This window comes from Numenius arquata, chromosome 9 (genome assembly GCF_964106895.1).
Source record: "Numenius arquata chromosome 9, bNumArq3.hap1.1, whole genome shotgun sequence".
NCBI classification, from domain to species: Eukaryota; Metazoa; Chordata; class Aves; order Charadriiformes; family Scolopacidae; genus Numenius; species Numenius arquata.
This window is the reverse complement of record NC_133584.1, coordinates 10,260,699-10,285,610: the sequence shown is the minus strand read 5'-3', so window position 1 is coordinate 10,285,610 and position 24,912 is coordinate 10,260,699. Positions and strand designations below refer to the sequence as shown.

The following is a 24,912-nucleotide window of genomic DNA, read 5'->3' as shown; positions in this document are numbered from 1 at the left end:
TGCTTTTATCTGCAAAACGCTGTCACTTGCTATTACCACTTATAAAATAGGATTTTTGGAGCACTAAATCTGAAGCTCTCAGTCACCGTATGACTTTTCATCATACATTTTTACAGATCTCCAGCAATGTTCTCGAACAGATAACTAGTTTTGCCTCAGGGACGTCATATCATCTTCCCTTGGCACACCATATACAGCTCATCTTTGATCTCATGGAGCCAGCACTGAATATCAATGGACTTATAGACTTTGCAATACAGGTAAACAGAGTTCATTTTTTTGGGGGGGGGGGAGAAGGGAGGGGGGATATGTCAGGATAAAGCTGTGATACCTTTTCTGTAAAAACAGGGAAAAATAACCCCAAGAGCTGTACTGAAAATTCTCTGTATTTTGTGCTGTGCACTTTTATCTGTTTCAGTTTCCTGACCTTTTCAGATACTTCCCTTTCTGTCTTAATTTGACAACTGTGGAGAATCAGTAGATGTATCTTATTTTTAAGTCTTTCAAAATTAATAAAATTCTGGATTATTTTAGCACAAAATATTTTAGGATGGCTGGACTGGATGTGTCCAACTGGATGTGTTAGGATGTGTCAGACTGGACTGTCATACTACACAGTAAAGCGTCTGGGTGCCAGAAATGCCTTGTATTTCTGAAGAGCAATTCTGAGGGACATCTTTTATACTTCAACGTTTTATTTTGCTCCCTCTTTCCCTTGTTCGGTAGTGAGTAAGGAATTTCATTTTCGTTTGCCGTATCGTTTTTGCTTAATGTTTTTGGGGGGGTTGCGCCTATTTTATATGTTTATCTTGGGAGTTATTTTCAGTTCATTATTTTTGTGTATGTGTTTTCAGCTGTTGAACGAGCTGAGCGTTGTGGAGGCAGAGCTGCTGCTGAAGTCGTCCAGCCTGGCAGGAAGCTACACCACGGGGCTGTGCGTCTGCATCGTCGCCGTCCTGCGGCGTTACCATGCCTGCCTCATCCTCAACTCGGAGCAAACCGCACAAGTCTTCGAAGGGTTTGTGGCAGCTACAGTTTTCCAAAAAGTATTTTTGGTGTTCTCTCTTAAGCAAAAAAATGCGTTTAGGTTCAGGTAGTGAGACCAACTATTGGAAGGCTGTAAGTGAGCTTAGGTAAGTGGAGGGGATGGCTCACCTCTGCAGCCTTCTCCCCGCTGCGGGGGGCTGGTGGGATCCGCACGCTTTGGAACCGGGGAAAAGTGGGGGAGTTTTGTGTCTTGATTTCCTACCCACTCGCCCCATTCTGCCCTGGGCTCTCCAAGCACCTCTGTGTCCTCTCCTCCCCGGGGCCCAGGCAAGCACACAGGTGACCCCAAATTTCACATGAGCCCTGTCAGCCTGTAGACACAAAGTCTGTCATCACATTGCCCAACTAATGGTGGGGTCTATATGATACATAACAATATGAGATGCGTTTCTAAGGTGTGTTGGAACAAACTGAGGATGGTTTTATTTTCGCAGGTTGTGCGGGGTGGTAAAGCACGTCGTTAATCCCTCAGAGTGTTCCTCCCCAGAAAGGTGTATTTTAGCTTACCTCTACGATCTGTACGTGTCCTGTAGTCACCTGAGAAGCAAATTTGGAGACCTCTTCAGGTGGGTGGCAATGGGATTTTTCTCACTACTGCCTAGCCTGCAGACTGATGCGAGGTGCTGTGGTTTCAGTTCACTCTGCTTTCCATGGAAAATTTGCCATTGCCTTTGCTGCTTTACCTTCACTGATGCAATTCTCTTGCCTGTGGCAGCACAGCGTGTGGTCCTGAGCCGGTGAAGCCCTCGTGCTGTGCGGGTACCTGTGGTGGAAGAGCAGAGGCTGAGCCCTCCTCAAAGGCTGTGGTTGGCTTTGCGGGTTGCCGCAGGGAGCAGGCGTGGGGCGAGGGAAGCGGGGACCGTCAGTGTCACACTGTGCAGCCTTGGACCCCTCCCCACACCCCTTTCCTTTCACAGATTGGGATGTGACTGATTGGATTTCTAAAATGCATCAGCAAACTGGCTGTAATACATACAGTGTTGGATGGAAAAGTAACAAAATCTTAGCTGACGCAGCTGTAATATTCTATGAAATACTTCCTTTGATGTGGGGAGAGGCACAAACATGTTTGAGTTTGTGAAGTTTTGTGCTCGAATGTTCCGTTCCTTGATTTTTAAATTAAAAAAATATTTTAGGTACCCATATGCTGTATTTTTGGCTCTTACTTTTTAAAGGGGGAGTGGAAACCTTTCATATGGAAATGTGCGTCTTGTGAGACTTACAAACCACTTCAGTTACTGCTTCCCCTCCTAGTTTGTATACCTGGTTTTGGTTTGTGTGTTTCAGATTTGTGGTTTTTGTTTAATAGGGAGCAGGAAAAGAGTTCTCAGCAATAATCTTAATATTTTAGTAGGTTTACAAACACATGGGAACAGTAGCTTTTAATATGAGAAGCACTAGGAAAAAGAAATATGAAATATAGAAGAACTACAGAAGTGTCTTAGCTGTATGCTCATTTTTCTGCTTAAAACCTGAAGTTCAGTAACACAATAAAAAATGACATTTTTATTAATACTAACCTACAATAGCAAATCAAAACACCATCTAGTAATACAGTGATATTTAAGGTCTAAATCATATGTGATATACAGCACTTGATTTGAAGCCCCCTTTTTTCAGACAAGTAGAGTTAGAAATTTTCTGAAAACTGGTAATAAAATTTATGTATACGTTTTTTTAGATGGCTGTTTTAGACATTCCACATAAGGGAATAGCGCTAGACTCATTTTCTTCTCGGTTTCCTTGCTACAATGGAAGCAAAACCAAACTCAGTTGTCTGTACACAGCAACTTTTTTATCTCTTTTTAGCACACTGTAAGTCCAGCTATTTCTCTCTCTCTGTAAGTCAATTTGAAGCGACCATAAAGTACAGTTCATAAATGTTCAAATTTAGAGACTTACCTTCCGTATATTGCAGTGCTTCGCAAATGGCTTTTGGTATCATCTGCAGTGTTACTTGTGACTGGGTTGTACTAAGCGAGCTGCACGTTTTGGTTTAGCGTGCTTGGTGTATTTAGTTGTACTCATTAAACTTCCTTCTTTAAAATCATTCCTTCGCTTTTGTTTTTAAAATCTTATCTTCTGGCCACTCCCCCAGCATTACTTCTTGTGCAAGTACAGTTTCAGAGGCTGCTTTGCTCATGTACTCAGTAGTGTATCGTTTGGGTTTTGGACCTTTTTATTTCTCTGGCCCGCAGGGTAGGTGTAGGTAGATGCTGTGACGACCGAGTGTTGGGGACATAGGTGTGCCCAGGGTGCTGGTGCGTGAGAGCCTGTTTAAATAGTGCCTGATGTTTGAGGTATGGGGTATTTGTTTTCCACTGGTTGGCTTGCTTTCTTTGCTGTTACACAGCCAGTAGATTCTTGTAAATTAATTATCCTGCAGCTGGCCTCTTTCTCCTGCACTGGAGCATCCTGGTGAGGAGCTGCGCAGTGACAGGGTGTCCCCAGGGCTGCCCTCTGAGCCCTGCGTCCAGGCATTGCTGCGCACATCGCACTCCTTTCACAGGTCACAGATGCTTTCCAGGTGGCACAGTGCCTCCTCTGTCTTTTCATCCTGGGGCCAGTGGAGTTCAAAAAAAATTCCAAAGTTTTCATGTATTTTAATTTAATGTCGATTAATAGATATATTTTTTTTTTTCAGTAATGAGGAAGTCTTCCTAGTTAGGATAATTAGTGAAGTTTGTCCATGTGGATGTTGTTTCCAGCTGTGGTATAAAACCCAATGCTTGAGACAAACGTATGAAATTTGCATTCTTCACTAACACCACCTTTTTTTCCCTTGAAGAACGTCAATTAACATATAGGCATTCCTTGCCTGGAACATTTCTTGACCTTTTGTCATAATTTTTAATGTCAAAATATGACCTTTAAGTATCTTTTCTCTGTTGACTGATTTCATCCTTCAAAAAGTTGTCTTTTATGTCACATTATTACCAAATGCAGAGTTTTTAATTTAGATAAGTTTTTCTCATTTTTCCTTAATTAATTCTTCTTACCACCACTGCAGTTCACTGTGTCATAACACATAAAGAAGGGGAGCAGCGTTATGAAGCGCTGTTACAGTTCGCTGCAGAGGCATCTGATGCTCTAGGAAGTTATTGCTCGTAAGGAATGAATGTGTGGTCCTCATCCAGCTGCTCACAATTTCAGTCAGAGAAATGTCTTAGGAGCAGTTTGGAAACTTGACGTTTTATTTGCAGGAAAACTTGAATGAAAGAGATGTATCAGCCTTATTTTCTGGTAGATGCTACTTATCAAAAATGAGTTTGAAAATGTGTACAGAACTAGGATTTTGTGTAACCAAACTAGGATATTTTTTTAGTCCCACATGGTATGTTCAACAGCATTCCTGCAGAGTACATTTTTTGGCAACTCTCTCTTTTTTTTCGTCCTCAGTAGTGCCTGTTCTAAGGTGAAGCAGACGATATACAGCAATGTTCAGCCTTCAAACTCCAATTTACTGTGGGACCCAGAGTTCATGCTAGATTTCATCGAGAATCCTTCTGCTCACAGCATTAACTACTCAATGCTGGGCAAGATCCTGAGTGATAATGCAGCCAACCGCTACAGCTTTGTCTGCAATGCGCTAATGAATGTGTGCATGGGGCACCAAGATGCGGGAAGGTAAGGCAAAGCGTGCAGAAACCATAACTGGATGGGGTTTTGCATGGTATATACGAGGTTTCCTTTCATCTTTTTGTTTTGTGTCTTTTTTGCGATTGATTTCATGCGTTACTCATTCAGGTTGCTGAAAATTTATTGAGTAAGTTTCCTCTGAGTTATTTCATTAAATCAATGTGCATAATTTAACAAGAAGGAATAACAAGTATAAAGTGCTCACTGTAAGACAGTCAGTAAGCTTTTTTGTATCAGCAGTTGTGCTGCTTCAGACAGAACAGCTCAGCGCAATCTTCGCTCATTAGAAGACTGTAAATGAGGGAAGGTTCTGCATTAGGTCATTTCCTTCTTCTGATGTAATTAGTGTTTAATTTATTAAATGTGTAACTTATTTATTATGGATTTCATCTTCATAGGTAATTTGTAGATTTTTCAAAAATATTTAAAAAAAACATTAGGAGTTTTATTGTATAGAAGCGACTAGACTTATAACAGCTGTCAGTTGTATTTTAAGAGTAGCTTGGACCTCACAGTGCACAGTTTAAGTCGATCTCCAATGATTAGAGTTAAGGATGGGGTCTGCACTTCAGCAGGTTGTCTGGCCCTGTCTTACCGTGGAAATGTGCAAATGTGGCATTGCAGTGTTGAAACTGTTCTGCCCTGGTTTTCCATTCTGCAAAGTTTGTGATGCAGGGTGAAACGGGCACCAATTTCTGGATCTAGCCTTTACTGCTGACCCTAGCACCTTTATTCCTCTTACACAATCAAAACCACCAGAACTTGGTGTTTTGTTATGATTTTGTTCCCATTTTTATTAAGAAATTCTTGATAGTTGCAGCAGGTGCAGGTAGGTAGTAGGTGCAGCAGTAGCTGACAGTCTTTTTTTAAAGTTGCTGACAGATCACAAAACTCAAGGAAATTTTGTATATATTTTTTCTTTTCTTTTCTGATTAACTCCTGCCCAAACCGTGTTCAGTTCCTGTATCCTTCTCCCTGTCCCCAGTATGAAGCCATCGCCAAAGCGTCCAGAGCAGGTCCAGAGGAGGCCACGGAGATGATCAGAGGACTGGAGCACCTCTGCTCTGGGGACAGGCTGAGATAGTTGGGGTTGTTCAGCCTGGAGAAGTCTCTGGGGAGACCTTAAAGCCCCTTCCAGTACCTAAAGGGGGCCTACAGGAGAGATGGGGAGGGACTCTTTATCAGGGAGTGTAGTGATAGGACGAGGGTTAACAATTTTAAAGTGAAAGAGGGCAGATTTAGATTAGATATTAGGAAGATATTCTTGACTGTGAGCGTGGTGAGACACTGGCCCACGTTGCCCAGAGAAGCTGTGGGTGCCCCATCCCTGGAGGTGTTCAAGGCCAGGTTGGATGGGGCTTTGAGCAACCTGGTCCAGTGGTAGGTGTCCCTGCCCATGGCAGGGGTTTTGGAACTAGATGGTCTTTAAAAGGTCCCTTCCAACCTAAACCATTCTGTGATTCTATGAAATGTGGAGCATCCTTGGCAGAGCAGAGAAGCGGAGAGGAAGCAGTTTTGTAAGAGCAGCAAAGGGGAACATCTAATGTGGTCAAACGAATTTCACTGTGGAACAGAGAAAAAAATAACTTGCACTGGGATGAGTCAGTTCTGCTTTGTTTTTTAAAATGTTACATAACTCTGAATCAGACACCGAATTACACATTACACAGTATGCGATCTATGAAGTAAAATTCATTAATGCCAATTGATTTTGTGACTCTCCTCCCTCCTAAACAGTAGTGCTGGCCTGGCACAGGGAGGGAGGGCTCCTGCGGTGAGATGTCACTGGTGACCTGGGGGCTGGGAGATGTGCACCACACACACCACTTCCCTGGGGCATTTTTGCATGAGAGAGGATGGAGCTGCTGTTTGTGCGGCAGCACTGAAGGAAGGGCAGAGTGTGTCCCTGTAGAGAGGATCTGTCATGGTGGGCTGCAGGCTCCATCCTTCTTCCTGGGCAACTCAGCACAGGAAGGGAAGCTGGTAGGCGTACACGTAGGGTTTACACAAAATAAATGCCCTATAGTACCGTAGGTTGGATGGGTGCAAGTTACGGGGTACAAGCACATACTGTCTTTTTTCCCAGATACTCCAGTTGTCCACATCCGAATAATACTAGGTGATATGTACAGTAGCAAAATCACATTTGGACATAACCTTACCTTAAGTAAGGAAACGCCAGTTTCTCTGCCAAGCACTGATCTGGTTCCACCTAAATATTGTTTACAAAATACCTTGTTTCTGTATTAGTTTTTTCTCTTCTTTTCTAGGATTAATGACATAGCCAACCTTTGTGCAGAGCTGACGGCGTGCTGCACGGTGCTTAGCTCAGAGTGGTTGGGGGTCGTAAAAGCTCTTTGCTGCTCTTCAAATCATGTCTGGGGTTTCAATGATCTGCTCTGCAGTGTGGATGTAAGTTCGATATCTTCTGAAGTACCTGTTAATCCTATTTACCTATGGTGCACTTGGATTGACAGTAAGGTTTCCATTCAATACAAAAATCTGAGTGCAAATTTAGTTCTGTATCCATTTGAATTTTCAAGGCTTTTAATGAGATTCCTGATTGATTTTTATTCTTTCCTACATCTTCAGAGTTAATGTAGAATTTGGGCAGTGCTTAGAGTTTTTGTAGATTTTTTTTTTTTCTTTATTATGGAATGATACAGAATATTAGAGGTACTATTTGAAAGGAGCAGCCATGTCTGTATACTTTGCTAAAATGTTGATGGATGTGCAAATAACTATCTCTATTTCAAAGACCTTGTTTTCATGTTGGCTCTTGGACTGTAGAAGAGGTGGTACGCTTTGCTGTTCCTTACTCCCCTGGTGTAAGTCACCATAGTCCTGTTAAAGTCAGCAGGATTATGGTGACTCATGTTATTCAATATCTGATTCAATATATTTATCTATCTTTTGATTACGTATGCTTTTAGGAAGAGATTGAAGCTGTGTACTTTGGGGACATATTCTTGTCCTGAAGCCAAGGAATGAGTGTTGATGTTATCATTTTTTTTATAGAATGATAGAATTTTCTCAAGTTTTTTATAGGACTAATGCTTTTTATTTCAGAATTTGTGGCACTTTAAATAGTTGTTTTTTAAAATGAAATTTTTAAAATGAAATGAAATCAGCATTTGCCATAAAATATTTGGGAAATGCATTAAAATATAGTGACAAATGCTTATGTGTAAACATTTTACTGTTTATTCTTGTAGTTAATTCCTTAATAATCATGGCAGTGATGTGTGCACTGTTATGTGAAGTCTTGCACTGCTTTTCCTTCAAGGTGAGTGACCTGTCGTTTCACGATTCCCTGGCCACTTTCATTGCTATATTGATCGCCCGGCAGTGCTTTTCTCTGGAAGATGTAGTTCAGCACGTTGCACTGCCTTCTCTTCTTGCAGCTGGTAAGAAAATGCCAAGAGGAAAACTTAAAATGAAAAACTTAAGACTTCTTAAGAAGTCTTCATCGAATGAATAAGTAGTGTGTTCTGAACTGCATTCTTGTACGGAATGCCACCTATTGTGCAATGCAGAACGTGTGTCCCTGCAGTTCCCAAACGGAGAGACGCCAAATTAGATCAGAGAACCCACGCTTGACAAGTGGTATTAGAGTTGCTGATAGTGCACTGTCCCCTTATCTTATGTAGCCTCACCTTCTGCTCATGACTTTTTTCTGCTCTACGCTATACGCTCAAATGTCTGCCAGATCTACTCAGGGTTTGCTTTTTCTTCTAGCATAGTGTCAGACTGACATTGGCGTTTTCTCTCTGACCTCATCATCTTCACCTCCCTGAAGTACTGTAGCTATGGTCGTCTTTGTTGGCCACTTCACGCATTTCTTTTCACTTTCTTCTTGGATTTGTATTTCTTATTTCTGCTTTGACTGTCAAAAGCCATTTTAACCATGTACTCTTTTCTGGCATTAACTAGGTCTCTTGCTTACCAAAAATTATAGTATTCTTTCCTGTTCTTTAATGACTCAAGGCCATAAATGCTGATTCCTGTTGATGAAATCATCATATTCCCATTTAAAATGGGGCTGTGAGGCAGAACATTTTCAGGCCTGCCACTGTGACTTGTGAGGTCCTGGGCAAATGCCTTATCTCCATGTCCCATCTTCCATAGCCTGTGGAGATCCAGATGCTGAGCCTGGGGCAAGGATGACCTGTCGTCTACTCCTGCACCTCTTCAGGACACCCCAGGTCTGCCTGTTTCCCCAGGGAACAGGTAAGTTACCTGCTGGGTGGTTCTTTCATTTCAGAAAGTGAACCTAGAAGGTTTTTGATGTCTTCAGATTTCATGTGTGAAAGTATCCATAGCGCAAGTAGAAATGATAGCCTGTTTAAAATTCCAGATGTTTCACTAGTGAAAAGTTGATACATACTATACTTACTTGTTTGGGAAATGTTTTATATGCGTGTAAAACCATAGGAGTTTGCTGAAACTTATTCATTATCAACACCTGACCACTGAGTTGTGGCATAACGTTGACCTAAAACTCAACCATATTATATTCCAGCTTATATCACAAAATTAAGTTTTAACACAACAGCTGCAAACACTTCAGCAAAGAGGAATACATTTAGAAGAACTGTTGTGACCTGATAGTTCTCATTTTGTTTTGGAACTTCAATGAAACAATGATGTGTGCCTGGGACCTATCAATACTGGTTTTGTGCCAGTGCTGCTGTTGGGACAGGTAGTATTTATCACAGTCCCCACCTTCCTTCCTACTGAGTACTGTCGGGGCAGCGGCAGCTCCTGAAGTGGTTCATATAGAAGCTAATAGGGATACACATCATGCAGTTTGGTAGCCTTGCATGTAAATTGAAATTAAATGTGATTTAAAATAGGGTATAATAAAGCATCTAGTCCAACAGAAGAAACGTGAGGATATTAGTTCTCAGAATATATTAAGGTAGTTCTCTTTCCTTTTAATTTGAATACTCTGTGGTCTGACCTGTGTGTGTTTGCCACAGACCAAAAGAGGAAGGAAAAGGGCAGGGAACAAGCACCTAACAATTTAAAGGAAACAAGCCTGGAAATGACCTGTGTTTTGACTTACAAGTTTTTCAGCAAATTTGATGACAAGGCTATTTCTATGGGAAAATGAAATTGAAAGAAAAAAAAAATTCAGCTCTTAAGTGGTGTCAAATTCTTCCATCTAAAAGTAATATTAATTTCTTTTTTGACCAGAAATGGATGAGCTTTTGTTGCATATTTAAGCAAAACAAGTCAGAGCCTTGAAAAATACCATCTGAGTAACAGAAATACATTACGTGATCCCAGTGGATTTGAATGGATAGGAAAAATCATGTCTGAACTCTAGGAAGTAGTACAAATCAAATAAAATGTGACCATGTTGCGGTCTTTTCTTACGTATGGCTCAGTTAATCACCTCAGAAAGGAGGTGGACTCGTCCTGCCTTTCTCCCTCCCTCCCTGTCTTTCAGTCTGTTTACCTTCTTCAGGTTAGAAGAAGCACTCACTGACTCCTTTTGCAGTCTTCTTCTGAGCTACGGAATTAGGCTTAACTGTGCAACAGGCATTTATATTAATTTTGCCTCATTTGTTAGGAAGACTAGGTGAGGGAAGTAATTTACTAAATCTGTGAAGTCAAAACCAAAATACACTTCATTGTCTCATTGTGGTTAAATTCGCTGTTTACACAGTGAAATGACAGGCTTCTTTTTCTGTTTAAATGATCATAGCTTATTTTTATATTAATACATCATAACCGTGTATCCCAGTTGATTTTAATGACTTACCTGTTTTTTCTGAAATTGAAACGGAAGACATTCAGTTCTTCATTCAGTTGTTGTACTTCTATAGCTATTCTAGATGAAAAGGATTTTGTACAAAGGAAATTCGAGTTGGTAAATAATAACTGTTTTCTACAAGATTTACTCTTCTTTCCATAGGGAAACTATTTCCTGGAATTCGTTCTTCTTGTGATCGTCACCTCTTGGCTGCTGCTCACAACAGTATAGAAGTGGGAGCTGTGTTTGCAGTCTTAAAAGCAATTTTGATGCTTGGTAAGATTATGCAGAGTCATTTGTAATGTTTTTGTTCCAGTGTTTGGGTAAAAAAACAGATTGTGCTAGTTCACTTCCCTGAGAATGCTCCTTGGAAAGGAAAACCCTGATGACAGGAGAAAAATGTGGATGCTGTCCTTGCTTCTGTAGCATGTGAGTAGCATTTCCCCCACAGGTCAAGAGACAGAGCTTTTCTCTGGTGAGTCAGCCCCAGCTGATAAGGCTTTGAGCAGATGTGACTTTTTCACATTTTGACCCTCACCCCACCACTAAGTCCCAGTACGTTTCGAACTCAGGCGAGTCCTTCTCAAATATGGAGAGGAAATATGCTCTCAAATAATTTTTCCCACCTTTTTTCTGTGTTTTACCACAAATCACGTGTGCCTGTCATTGTGGAAGTTGTGAAAGAATCACTGCTTAGCAACTGTCCACGAACAAGTGTGCTATTTTTCCAAACAAATAACTGCCTCAAAGCTTTGGTTTGGCTTAAGTTCAGTTAAAGCTCTTGTGACCTATGGTGAAGTGTATTTTTGGAGCTAAGTAAACGTCCAGCTAAACAAGCAAGATCTTCCAGATGTGGACATACCCACAGCGGTATACCTCCAGTTAGAGTGCTGTTACTATATTCCCTGTTGACCAGTATCTCAGAACTGTCTCAAAACCCCCATGATCCTTAATGATTTGACTATATTGGGAAAGATTTTAATGGCATAGCTATCTGGGATGGACAGATGGATTTGAGAGTGAGTTTGAAATCCATTTATGGGCGTTATTCAGTGGTTCCCAGGGATAGGACAAGAGGAAATGGGCACAAACTTGAATATAAGAAGTTCCACCTAAACATGAGGAGGAACTTCTTTACTTTGAGGGTGGAATAGGCTGCCCAGGAGGGTGGTGTCTCCAGAGACATTCAAAACCTGCCTTGACACGTTCCTGTGCAACCTGCTCTAGGTGGACCTACTTTGGCAGGGGGGTTGAACTAGATGATCTCCAGGGGTCCCTTCCAACCCCATATCATTCTGTGATTCTGTGATTATCTGTGTTTTCTTGCTATAAAGAGTGCTGGGATTTGCTATTTTTCTTCATTAACGGTGTGTAGTGTGAATGCTTGTTGTTTTGCCTCTATGCAGGGACGTAGTTTGGATAGGGTCTGGTGCAGACTGGTACAAAGAAAGATTTGGGCATACAGCTTATTTGTGCCTTCACTGCAGCACATCTCCTTCTATACCCAAAATGTTATATTTGGAGATGTCTCTTGTTGTCACACTGCATTAGTTATTTAAAAATTGTACTTGATTTTCTGGGGAAAAGCATCAGATAAATGATAGCTGTTGTAGTTCTATGCTGAGGAAGCTTTGTGAGTTGAAATCTACGTTAGAAAAAATAATCTCTACCCACAATGAGAGATGATGCTGCAGTCATTTGCTCTAGGGTGTATTAAATGTCTTAACAAGTTTTATCATAGTGTTCTGGAGTGGCTTTAGCTTCACATGTGGCTTGGTATCAGTCTCTTCATCCTATTATTTGCCTGCCAGGTTCTTCCCTCTTGTCCTTCACGGATACAGATTTGGGCCTGATGTGGTTGTGCTCACAAGCTCCTAAGACGGTTGAGTGCAGGGAGGGTGTGGATGGGCTGATTGCTGCTGTCTGTTCATGTATGTTGGGCACAGTTGTCCATCGGCTTGTTTCCCCACACTCTTTGTAATGAGCTTGTCCTGGGCTTTGGGTCTGCAGGGCTTGATGCATCTGCTCTATCAGCCATTGGGTCAGCGGTACGGGGGGTTTCGGATTTGCCTGGATTTGGGGGAACAGAGGGATTATAACTGCTTTCATTTCTCAGGGTATGTTTTACTGTTTTGCTGTTGGCCTATCTTAAAAGTAACTTCTGTTCTGTCTCACGAGTGACAATGCTGTTCATTCAGTGTCTCCCCTCTCTGTAAGGAGTTGATTCCTCGTGCTGCAGTGGGCCGTGCAGAGGAGGTCACCACCGCTGCCACTCACCGGGAGGTACTGTCTGGGTACAGGCTGGTCTGTCACAGCCAGTCAGGGGTCTGCTTTTGATATGCTCTAGAAAACAAGTTCAGTCTTGCTAAAAAAAGGATTGTATGCCGTTTGTTTAGGAGTAACTCTAAAGCAGCACAAGCCAGGGTGGGGGCACAGGCGTTGGCTGTTTTTCTTAGCAGTAACTCTACTCGACCCTCATTTTTTCTTTTTCATTCAGGGCAATGCAGTACCAGGGAACACAGAAACAGTGACGAGAGAACTGAGTGTGCAGGAAGACCCTGCACACCATCATGTTTCGAGCACTCTGTGTAAATGTGTAGTAGTCTGGGGATGTGGCCGCAGCTGCTGAAAGGCTGTCAGTCTCCTTGGTGCAGTAGTATGAAATATTTTGCTGGTACTGGTAGACTTTAGCAAAAACTTCTAGCATATTGTCACCAGAAGCCATGGTGTGAATGTGTGTGTGTGTCTGAGTGAGTGGATATTCCATGTGGCTGAAGCAAGCCATTTAGCTTTGTCATGTCATGGTAGTTGTTGATCCCGATAGTAAACTGGGTGTTTTTCTAAGGGATGACTATTGCATGTGGTGCATCAGTTAAGGTTCACAGGAGTTTCTGCTGACTTAAAACATTAAGGCTAAGTTAGCCTGCTTTCCATGCAGCATGTCATCATGCGCTCTCCTGGCTGGCCTCGCAGGTCTAAGGTATTATTATGTGCAACAGTTTGGGCTTTTTTCTCCACTACTACGTGCTGTAGTTGCATCTTCTTCCTTGCCCAAGAAGTTCTTCTTGTTAAGAAGTTCACAGTAAGGTGGGCTAAAGGGCCACTGGTCAAAACTTGTCTCTTGATCTGTGGACTGTTAATAAATCAAAGTAAGAGAGAAGACTTGGGAAAGGGACATCTGAGAAGAGTGAGTAACCCAACTCTTCCTTATCTCCCTAAGCAATTCCATACACTCACAGAGCTTTTCCTGTCGAGCACATAGTGGCTTTATTTGTGTTTCATTTATATAAACCTTTTCCTATGTCTGAATTATCCGTTAAAAATATTCTATGCAAAATGAAGCAAGTGGACAATACTTTGAAGATGGTGATTTCGGAGTCAGTTAGTGCTGCTCTTTTTGAATGCAACTGCCCCACTCCTGCTTTACTCCTCAGCTGACCTGTGCATCCAAAGGTGTCCCCCAGCGGGCAAGGGTTCTGGGGACATGGGGGCTTGGGTAAAAGTTCTGTGCTTCTGTGCTTCTGCTGTACAGGTGACGCTGAAATTGGCAGCAACAATGTCGACTCCTTGAAGAGTGAAGATCTCCATATTAGAGGCTTATTAGATGAACTCAATGAGGATGAAATCTGGGGTTCCTCTCACACTTTGAAGTCATGCGGAAAAGCTGTTTCTATAGAAACTGCTAGTTTAAGCGAGTATGCTAGATATGTGCTAAGAACAATTTGCCAGCAGGTAATCTGTAAAACTACTCTTCTGTCTTCATTTGGAGAAAGAACATTATTTTATTCAAAAAGTGTAACATATATTTTGGTGCAGAATGAAAGTTGAAGTCTTTCAATATTTGAATTCTGTTTGGGTTTCCTGATTTGGACAATTTATACATGGAGTAGTATGTTACTGGGGGGGAAAATTGCTGTGGTTAGTTATTAGCATTTCCCTGCATTTTATCTGAATTGCCGTGGTTTTCCTACTTGAATCTCAAGCACTTTGAGAAGGCAATAGGAACACTCCATCAGCTGTCTGCACAAAGTGCTTTTGCAGTAGCATTTGGTTTGTTGCAAAGTTGCTTTCAAAGTATAGGAAAAATGAATTTTGGAAAACACGTTGACAGTCTTATACTTTCAGATGATACTGAATGACAGAAGACATTTCTAATCTCACATGTTGCATGAACCATAGTTCACTTCAGGTTTTGCATATGGAAAAATCACTTTTCTGTTTAGCTTACTCAAAGTTAATATTGCCTCGAGACTATCTTGTGAATCTGTTATCTTATTACTTACAGGAATGGGTTGGAGAACACTGTTTAAAAGAACCTGAGAGGCTGTGCACAGACAAAGATCTTATTTTGGATCCTGTTCTTTCAAACAAACAAGCACAGAAACTCCTTCAACTTATCTGTTATCCTCATGGTATTAAAGAATGCACCGAGGGTGACAACCCTCAGAGGCAGCACATCAAACGCATACTTCAGGTAATGCAGCGGGGAAAAGGTGGAAAAAATACCTGTGATGCACTGACTCTTAACCTGTCGTTCGGCAGCACCACCAACTGACATTGATTTGCAGTTCCTGGTGCAATCAGGCATTAGATTCTTCCTTAAAGTTTGTACGTGCTCAGCATCCTGGGTCTCTGTGGTAAACGTTTCACAGCGTGACTTCTGGTGTCTCGTTACTTCTGATTCCACAGTTATGGAGGAAATAAGTGTGCAGCACGTTCCCCATTGCTGTTCGTCATTGTCAGTCATTAGGAAGCCACTGAAAAGGTTGCTGCTTAGGTGGAGGTGCCTGCTGTCTCAGCAGGGCTCTGTGACAGTCCTGTGGCGAAAGACACTCCATGGAAAAGGCTCAAACACCTACACGGACAGTCCTGAACTGACCATTTCTTCAAATTCAGCTGCATTAGGGATGCTTCATTTCTTAAACTACAAAATGGATTTTCTTTGAATAGAATTGTGAAGAATCAAATCAGCAATATCTGGTCCAGGACAAATAGTGATCCGTGTCCTGCAAAATAATCACTTCAGCTGCTGTGCTTACCTTAATCGTGTCTAGATGGCCTTGTGCTAACTATAAACATGTCTACTTGGATGGCAATGCCATGGATTAATGTAATTACTAATGAAAGAACGACTTATGTTTCCTGTATTCATATTTAACTAAGATTTTTCAGAGAGCAAGATTCTTATTCAGAAAAGTTGCATAGTTAAAAGTATTGAGTAACAATATTGACTGCAAAGATGTGGAAGTTAACATACATTCTTTAATAGGTCTAATATTTAGGATATCATTAGGCTGTTAAAACCAGTGGTGACTGTGATGATCTGCTTATAAGATGAGGCTTTTGCATGTAATGTATTCAATTATGAGACTTTTTTTTCTTCATACCTGTGAAGTGTTGACACTTGTATTTGTAATGTTAATTCTTACCTAGAACTTAGATCAGTGGACTCTCCGGCAGTCTTGGTTGGAGCTGCAACTAATGATCAAACAGTGCATGAAGGAGCCTGTGAGTATTTGTTTTCAAACTTTCTTATCTAAATATTTAATGCAATAAAGTATGTTTAATTTTAACGTAGTCCATGAGCAAACATACCATGAATGTGCTAGTTTACTTATGTTTTACTGTAGGGTTCTGGGTCTGTGGCTGAAATGAACAGCTTGTTGGATAATATTGCAAAGGCGACAATAGAGGTGTTTCAGCAATCCGCTGATCTAAACAATAACTCTTCTAACTCTGGTATAGGCCTCTTCAATCCAAACTCTGTTGGAAATGCTGACACAAGTAATACAAGACAGAATGGTAAAAAGACATTCCTAAGGTATTTTTTTGTAGCACCTTTTTAATTATTTTAGCCAACATGATGCTTAATTATGTGTAGATTGCCTAGACTTTTTTGCACTTGAAACAGGAATGTACAGAAATGAGTTACCTGAAGGTTACTTCTATTTACTTTTGTTTAACAATAAATATAGTTGCTGTTCTTGAATTTTCTGGAAACCAGAAATTGTGACTGCTCAGTCCACAGTAGTTACTCGAGATGCATTGTGTCAACTGTTTTATTAAAGCAGTTCAGTCTTGTAACAGCTAATACTGGTTGCCAAACTACACGGATATTTTGGCTGAAATAAGTTTGTTCTACTTCTAGTTCCTCTGAGCGGCGAGGAGTGTGGCTGGTGGCTCCCCTGATTGCAAAACTGCCTACCTCAGTTCAAGGTAGGGTCTTGAAAGCTGCGGGAGAGGAGCTGGAGAAAGGTCAGCATTTGGGGTCATCTTCTAAGAAGGAAAGAGATAGACAGAAGCAAAAAAGGTACGACCTTGGGAGATCCCTGTATCTGCTGATACAGGGAAAGGTATGAGAGCTGAAAGGTATTTTTGAAAGGGGAGTATACTGAGGACTGGATTTTGGCTTCACAAAACCCTATTGGTTTACTTTTGTGGAGCAAAAGTTTATCAGTCCCAAACAGGGTTCAGGTTTCATTTAGTTTGAAGAAATATCATTGGTTTCAGAGGAAGAAACGTGAAACCTTTGTACCACATCTTCTAGTGGCTGTTCTGCAGCTTGGTGTTGGGAAGTGTTAGAGATTTAAAAGAGTAGTCAGCAGCCTTGGTGTCTCTTCCCTTCTATGGCAGTAGGCCACTTTTCTTACCATTAAGATTCCATAATTGTCATAAAATGTCAATTCCTGTTGGGAATTAAGCTTAAGCTCATTTCTAACTTTACAAGCACATGAGAATTTTAATGACTTAGTGGTTATTGGTTTTCCTCTAGTAAAATATGCTTCCGCAGTGCCTATACTTTCTTTGTCCTTTCTTAGAGTTATGATAGAAACTACATTGAATACTATACACAAGGTCTCTTAGCTTCGCATACCAACCATCTTTCTTTTTGTGAAGCTTTTCCAAATTACAGTTGTTCAAATAAACAAATCACTTAAAATCACTTATATACTTAAAAGCTTGTGGTATTTGATTGTTGATCACCTGCGATGTATACAGTCCCTGAGCGTGGGACCAATAATTGGGCTTCGCCACTTTGTAGTACTCTTGTAAGCCTGCGTTGTATGTATTGATTTTGACTCGTGGTTGTCATAAGACTCATGGAGCATTTTAAATCTACTGCCATTTTCCTACCACTTCCACCTAGTTTATTTTCCCTTTAAGGTTAGAAAATTTTTATATTTTTTCCTTTCCATCATAATTGCAGTATGCCCGTTACTCTCTGATGTGCTGGACCCTCCTAGTTCATCTGGGCTGTTTCTTTAATAAGCTGCTTCTGTGATATTATCGACCTATACAAGTTCTGTTTGCCATGTTCAGTTTTTCAGTTAAGTACGCTTTGCATTAGCTTTATGAATCCATCTCCTCCTTGTCCTTCTAATTCATTTGTAATACCTGCTTGATCTGTTAGATAAAAAAGACATCTTGCTTTCCGGATCTCTTTTTCAGGTGTTTCTGAGCATTTCAGCACTGTTCCATTATTCACTGGTGCTCTTGCTACTTGTATCAGTAGAGTATGGAACCTCGCTCTGTCTTCCCTTTCTTTTCCTACAGGAGAGCTCTAGTGTGGGAAACCTAAACCAAGCCTCTTTCAAAGCCTAAACATAATGCCTATAGAAACTGTCAAGCCCTTCCTCCATGGTGTTTCCTATGCGCAGAAGTAAAAGCATTTACAAAGTTGTTCTAGTTGTAGCAATAACTTAACTTCCTTGTGTGCCTTTTGAAGCTTTTCAGCCTCCTCTTGATTGAAAACAAACTTTACTGCTCTGTGATTGACAAAACCAACGATACTATGGGAAAGTGTGAAGTATTACATAACATATATAATTTCTCTCATTCTTTTTTCAAACTGCTTTCTGTAACAGGGATAGCAATTGCAATAATACCTGTCTTGCAAACAGTAAATGTTTCTTATGGAAATTAATGAGAAAATGAAGATGTGTTCCTACCATGTTGTTCCTAAAATCAGAAAAATCACTGTTTAACATGACTTTTGAAAATGCAGACTATTTTGCTTCTTTTATGACACCTTGGGATTTTGCCATTCCTTTACACTAATTGTCACCTAAATTGTTGAAGTCAAATGCCAAATGAAAATAGCTGTTGAAATGAATACTTGTAATAAATACACATGTGTATGAGTGGATATGTATCTATATTGTGTTTATGGATACATCTAATTTTCAAGGAGCTTATATACCTAAAACTGCAAAAATCATTGCATGAGCTGTTACTCAAATCCCTTTGCTGACATTTTTAACTTCTCCTCTTCTACTTCACACGTTGTGCTTCCAAATTCACCTTCCTCTATTTCTTTCAGTTTGTCTTAGTTTTATGTCTATAATGGATCCACATTAATGTTAAAAAAAAAAAAAAAAAAAAAAAAAAGCCCTTGCACTGGTACAGCATATCCTACAGGCAGCTACAGCTGCATCTCAGTTTACTTCCACTAAGCCCATGTTAGAATTTTAGTGGAATATAGGCAGCTGTCATTCTAATCAGTGCTTGTAGGGGAAACTTCCTTGGGATTTGTTTCAGACCATTAACATGGATTAGAAAGTTTAGGCACCTAATCTCCACAAAAATTATATGTCTGGTTAATCAAAGTAGCCTTAAAATAACATGTTCTATTTCTGAGTCAGGCCTTCAAGTGTCCGTGCAATTCTTAGTCATTCAATGCCCTGAGCTAGGTGGGTTCTCAGTGATGACATGCATGATACGTGCATTTATACTGGCTGGTGCTCTGCCTTCTTACGTGCATGATCTTTGATTCGCCTGGCAAGGCTCTAATTTACTAAACCAGAAACAGACATAGATGCAGGCGATGCCACTTCCAGGAAAAAAAAAAATAGACAAAACAAGGAAGGGAGTGAGGATGGGAAGCATCAAAATAACTTTACTAATTGACTTCTGTGTTTGCCTCTCTTAAAGCATGTCTCTCTTGAGTCAGCAACCTTTCCTTTCATTGGTACTTACTTGCCTTAAGGGACAGGATGAGCAACGGGAAGGGCTTCTAACATCACTGCAGAATCAAGTTAATCAGGTAAAACAAGCACATAACCATGAGCACCCTTCGTTAGATGTTTTATGTGTCATGAGTTCTATGTGTATATGATGGTGTAAAACCAGGAAAATTACAGTGCAATGGGATGCCAAAAGGAACAGTCCAAGGAAGGAAGAATGGGGAGGTGTTTGTTCCTTTTTGAGAGCAAATACATCTTTTTTTTCTAAAATGGTTACAGAGACGTAGAATGCACTTGAGTCTGATCTCAGTTCTTTCCAGGAAAAACAATAAAAGGTGTTTGTCCTGAGAGGAACAGTCTTCTCAGTCTCTAGCTTGATCATAAAAAGTTTTTATAAGTTTGAAACTTTCCTTCTTTAGGAAAACCCTTCATCTTTTCCAGCTGGTACAGATTAAGGGTTTTTTATATGTTAAAAAACATTATTGCTCGTCCCAAACTGGCCCATTGCCTACAGTTCTTCCTTTGGATCACTTGTGCTTACTCACAACCTCTGCTGATTCTGCTCTAGACTTCCTGCTCCCATCTGAGTCATGCTCTAGCCTACAGTAGCTCCTTAAGACTGTCTTTAAAATGAATATATACAGTGCCCAGTGTAGTGGGTACGTTTCCCTTTTTTCTGACTTTAGTTTCTATGAATTATGGTGACAGTGAAAATTGATACCTGTAGGGCTGTTATTTTCTTATTTTGCCTCTCAGCTCAGGTCCAGGCTATGATGTAGGTCCACATCCTAGTTAAAATCATTCCTTTGATGTTTTTTCTCCTGGTGTTACTGACACTTGGGCTTTCCTTTTGCTCTATCGGTTCTCCTGAAATGCAGCTGGTCCAGGTTCCCTAAGGTTCTGGTCATTTCTCATCCAGAGACCTTACCAGATCCTGTTGGGAAGCTGCATCCAGTGCGAGAGATCTATTTACTTACCTGTAGTGAACAGTTAAATAGAGTGCTTGAAACAGTATTTTTAATAAATGCATAACGAAGCTGCTTATTTTCTTTTTGCTGCAGCAGGAAGATCTAGTCACACAATTGATAGCAGAGTATTAGCTCTTTACAAACTAATTCTTTCCCCTTAATCTGCTCTAAACCTTAAAGGCATGAGGATAAAAAGGTTAATAATCCTTTGTGATTCTGTATAGATAATGGTCACAACTACTTCAACTTCAAAGGGAGAACATTCCTTTATGGGTAGAAAACAACCTTAATCAAATGCCTTTTCTTAGATCCTTAGTAACTGGAGGGAAGAGCGGTACCAGGATGATGTTAAAGCTAGGCAAATGATGCATGAAGCCCTACAACTTCGTCTTAACTTGGTAAGAAAAACTGATATGGTTATCCTGATGTTATAAAAGGATGTAACAGCTACTCTGGAGTAGGTGGTAAGGAACAAGAAGCACTGTGTCAGGGCACCGCAGGGGCCGGGGCTCCCTAAGAGCTGGCAGACCCCAGCCCCAGGCATCAGGCACCTCCACTGGGATGGGGACAAGCTGAGGCTACACCAGGATGTCAGCCCATGGCAGGTGGCTCAGGATCAGGCCCATCAAGGGGGACAAGGGTCAGACACAGCCCTGGCATGGCCAGGCAGGGCCATGTGGAGAGGCTGAGGCTCCTGACCTGGGGCTCCCGAGCCCAGGGCAAGGGGTGGGGGTAGCCCCAGGTTGGGCTGGCCGGGGACAGCAAAGGCTGTTAGTGTCCCTTCTACTCTGACACAAGGGGTTCTCTGCTCCATTGGTGTTAGTCTCTGCTCTTCCAATCTCTCGTTTCAGCTGATGCCTCCTGGCCATAACGTTTGGACGTAAAATGAATAGGAAGGACAGCCTATACCTTATTCATGCCTTATTTTTGTGCTGCTTTCTTCCTTGCAATGTCTTTGGAACTTCAGAAATGTATCATCTCTTTGTGGATATGCAAAGCTGTTGTCCACTGATGGTTTATACCCATGTAACAAGTGAAGATTTTATGGAATTAGGCAGTCAATATAGTTGAGACTTTCAGAGCTCTTGGGGAGTGTAACATTTGGCTATTTAACTTACATGTGCAATTTCAGTTGCTGCTACTTGGATGCATGAATTAATCAAGTATGTATTTCTACTGTGCGTGTAGTAATTAAGTTTCCATCAAGTTCTCCAATGTCCCACATCTCTTGAAACCTCTGTTCCAGATGTCAGGACCACTGCAGCATGTTTAGCACAGTGCACAAACGTGTGGAGGCTACATGTGAGGCCAAATGAGGGAGGACCAAGGCAGGAGTAACACTGCAGCGTTCTCTTCCCATTTCTTTGGAAGCTACTTAGATGTAGTTGTGCAACTAGAGGGATAACCGCAGCCTTACGCTGCCACTGGTTCAGGCCAAGGGACCTTGAGCCAGCTGTGCTTTCATTAGCTAGAATTGTTATACCTTTGAAATTTGGGATTTGGATTCTAGTCTGACCATTTGGTAATGAGGCTTGCAACCTGAGCAGGTATCCTGTGTTACTGCAGTTTGGTCCTTTGGAGGATGAATTTTGGTAAAATGGCTCCTTCTCAAAGCCAAAGCAGATTTTACAGTATCATACTATACTGGTAGAAATAGTGAAAAGTTGTTCATAGAGTAAAATATATCATTTAGCAATTTTCATTTTCAGTCAATGCTATATTGTTCTTCAGATTTTTTCTCTTTACACTGGACATTATTGTCTATTTTTGGGTGTGGGAGGAAGATGACTACTATAAAGTTTTAATTCAACACCTTTTCACTTCTGAAATGTTTTTCACCAACTTCAGTTTATTGCATCAAACATGAAAGTGAAGATATGAAACTGAAGGAGCAGTGTAAAATTATTTTGCTTTTCTATAGTTCCTTCTTAGGAGGAGCTTTATGCTGGGAGCATGGGGTGGGGAGGAAAAGTTATTTAAAGTCAGCAGTTCAAGGTGGCATTCAGCACAGAAGAACTCACGGGACTGGATAGCAGTTTTATTTATAAATAATCCACATGATAGGGGAAGTGTGCCTCTATGAGATATATGGATCTGCTATATTATTTTGCAGGTTGGTGGCATGTTTGATACTGTGCAGAGGAGTACCCAGTGGACCACAGACTGGGCGCTTCTGCTCCTCCAGATAATCACTTCAGGAACTGTTGATATGCAGACCAACAAGTACGTCCGTGCTATTTAAACAAGCTAATTCACGTCCTTAGTGCTCTTAAGTTTAGACTGCATGTATGTTATTATTTTTCTTGCTATTATCCTGTTACTGCTTGAGTGCAACTTACATGCTCAATGGTGGTCTTGGTTGGGGAGCACCTCCATTTTGGAAAGCCCTGGAGCTGCTATTTATACTCTTCCTTAACAAGCATGTACCTGAGCGCTTTCCTCAGTGGGAGCCTGTAATTCCTCATGACTCTCTGTTAGCAGTTTGTGCCGTCTGTAGCTCTGAGCTGGGATTTAGAATAAGATTTGTGTATACGTCTCAACAGACCCCCCAGATGTATATGCCGGGGCTTACGCTTGCAGGCTGAGAGGTGTGTGTGTGCAGAGCGCCCTGAAAAGCCCACCTGTCTAAAAAGCTATGTTTGTGGGCTTTGCTGTGAATATCTGTCTCTAGATCTCTTTGCAATGAGTAGTTCCTCTGGGTAATACTTGTCTTTACTCTCAGCGAATTGTTCACGACCGTGCTCGATATGCTGGGTGTCCTCATCAATGGGACGCTTGCCTCCGACTTGTCAAATGCTTCCCAAGGAGGGCCTGAGGAAAACAAAAGGGCTTACATGAATTTAGTGAAAAAATTAAAAGTAAGTATTACGTCTTGTCATTTTCAGCATTTTTTTTGAAGCGCATTGTGTGCTTATCTTTTAATCCTGCCATTTCTAGTTCTGGGGAGGCCTCTTGGAAAAAGAGGAGAGACTGAAACAGCACTAATGATAACAAGGAGAAAAAGAGGAAAATAAAAATACAGGAATATGGGGGTGGGAAGACAGACTTCTAATATTTTCTTCGTATTAAATTGCGGTTAAGCACCCTGCAAGACACTTAACTACTTTTATTCATGTTTGAGACGCTAGATTTGTATTTAATTTGTATTGCCTATTTTCTATATTCTGCTCTAACAAGAGAGGAAAAGACAATTTACATTCTTAAAAAACAAAACAAAACCCTTGCAAAGCCACTTGTTTAAATTTAGTGAAAATAGAAGGAAATGATTCATCCAGAAACTGGACATTTTCTAATAGTGAAAGCAGTGGAATGTTTCTCTTCCTTTTTCCCCCACTTTCTGTTTGATTGATTGATGTATTTATTCTCTAGAAAGAGCTGGGGGACAAGCGGTCAGAAAGCATTGACAAGGTTCGCCAGCTGCTCCCTTTGCCAAAGCAGACGTGTGATATTATTACTTGTGAGCCAATGGGATCCTTGATTGACACCAAGGGGAACAAAATTGCAGGATTTGACTCCATTGATAAGAAACAGGCAAGAGTATATGTTCGTTTTCATCTCAGTTTTTCCATGATTTTTGAAGTGTGGGAAGTTCAAGCAGACAGGTACAGCTTGTCCAGTACATGCGTTTAGATGCAGTATCATAAAAGCATTGTACATCTGCTGTAATACAGCTTTCTAATGCACTCAGTCATTGCTAAAGCTTCAGCCACAGTCTGCTGAAGCTGCAGTCTCATGTAAACAGGAACCTTTCTGTGAGCAGTGATGCCAAAAGTGAGGAGTGCTGGGCTTGTAGAATAATACTTTTAAAAATCGTTGCAAATGACAGACTGTTTTTTGGTATCGAATGTATTTCCATTCCAAGTATTCTTGCACAGTTTTTGTTTGCATGATCCATGTGAAAATTCCCAGTCAGAGTGTGAAACCTGGAGTGGGTTTAGAGAGGCACCCAGGGAGCTGTTAAATCCCAGCCCAACGGTTCGAGCAGCCTGGTCTGCCTTGGACCGTGCACCAGCTTCACCACCCCTGCAGCATCACCCACAGCGATTCCTTCCTCCTCTCTCTTTCGACTCGCTGATACTTGCAGATAGTCTCAGAGCCTTAGAGATATATACATCTTTAATGGAAACAGTTTTATGCTACTTGTACAAATCCAAAATTTTGGGTAACCTTTCACTTTCTGGTTTGTTTAAAATTCAGTCATGATGTTTGCTGCGTGCCCTTCCTTGTTAAATCCACAGAGCACATGGTCAATTTGTAACTGCTAATGTGATGAGCGTTGACATAAGCTTGCTCAATTTTGCAATATAGGGTCTTGACTGATGTCAGCCAACTCTGCAAAATTTGCCAAAAAGGAAATTACATTTGACTTGAACAGCAGAAACTCTTACAAAAGTATTTGCTTTTCAAGCAGAATCCTACATTTGAGAGCTCGCTTGACCTGGGAACCTTTTGACATGTTAATTGCTGGGAAGAAGACAGGGGGTGATGCTGCTTACAAAAGACAGAGGAGGGGTGGGGTGGGGGAAAAGTGTAT

At 41.1% G+C, this 24,912-nt stretch overlaps 1 protein-coding gene across 1 annotated transcript in view; it reads left to right on the top strand.

Moving 5' to 3' along the window:
* The window catches only part of MED12L (mediator complex subunit 12L), a 148,138-nt gene that overhangs the window by 105,696 nt on the left and 17,530 nt on the right, over positions 1 to 24,912 (top strand). Inside the window, exons 17-34 of the mRNA XM_074152934.1 lie at positions 117 to 260; positions 855 to 1,018; positions 1,482 to 1,613; positions 4,447 to 4,674; positions 6,957 to 7,098; positions 7,973 to 8,093; positions 8,815 to 8,916; positions 10,610 to 10,723; positions 13,980 to 14,179; positions 14,733 to 14,921; positions 15,881 to 15,955; positions 16,078 to 16,268; positions 16,596 to 16,757; positions 19,379 to 19,490; positions 20,687 to 20,776; positions 22,492 to 22,601; positions 23,101 to 23,236; positions 23,748 to 23,909. Of these exons, the coding sequence (XP_074009035.1) occupies positions 117 to 260; positions 855 to 1,018; positions 1,482 to 1,613; positions 4,447 to 4,674; positions 6,957 to 7,098; positions 7,973 to 8,093; positions 8,815 to 8,916; positions 10,610 to 10,723; positions 13,980 to 14,179; positions 14,733 to 14,921; positions 15,881 to 15,955; positions 16,078 to 16,268; positions 16,596 to 16,757; positions 19,379 to 19,490; positions 20,687 to 20,776; positions 22,492 to 22,601; positions 23,101 to 23,236; positions 23,748 to 23,909 (2,574 nt within the window). The remainder of the gene's footprint in view (positions 1 to 116; positions 261 to 854; positions 1,019 to 1,481; positions 1,614 to 4,446; positions 4,675 to 6,956; positions 7,099 to 7,972; positions 8,094 to 8,814; positions 8,917 to 10,609; positions 10,724 to 13,979; positions 14,180 to 14,732; positions 14,922 to 15,880; positions 15,956 to 16,077; positions 16,269 to 16,595; positions 16,758 to 19,378; positions 19,491 to 20,686; positions 20,777 to 22,491; positions 22,602 to 23,100; positions 23,237 to 23,747; positions 23,910 to 24,912) is intronic.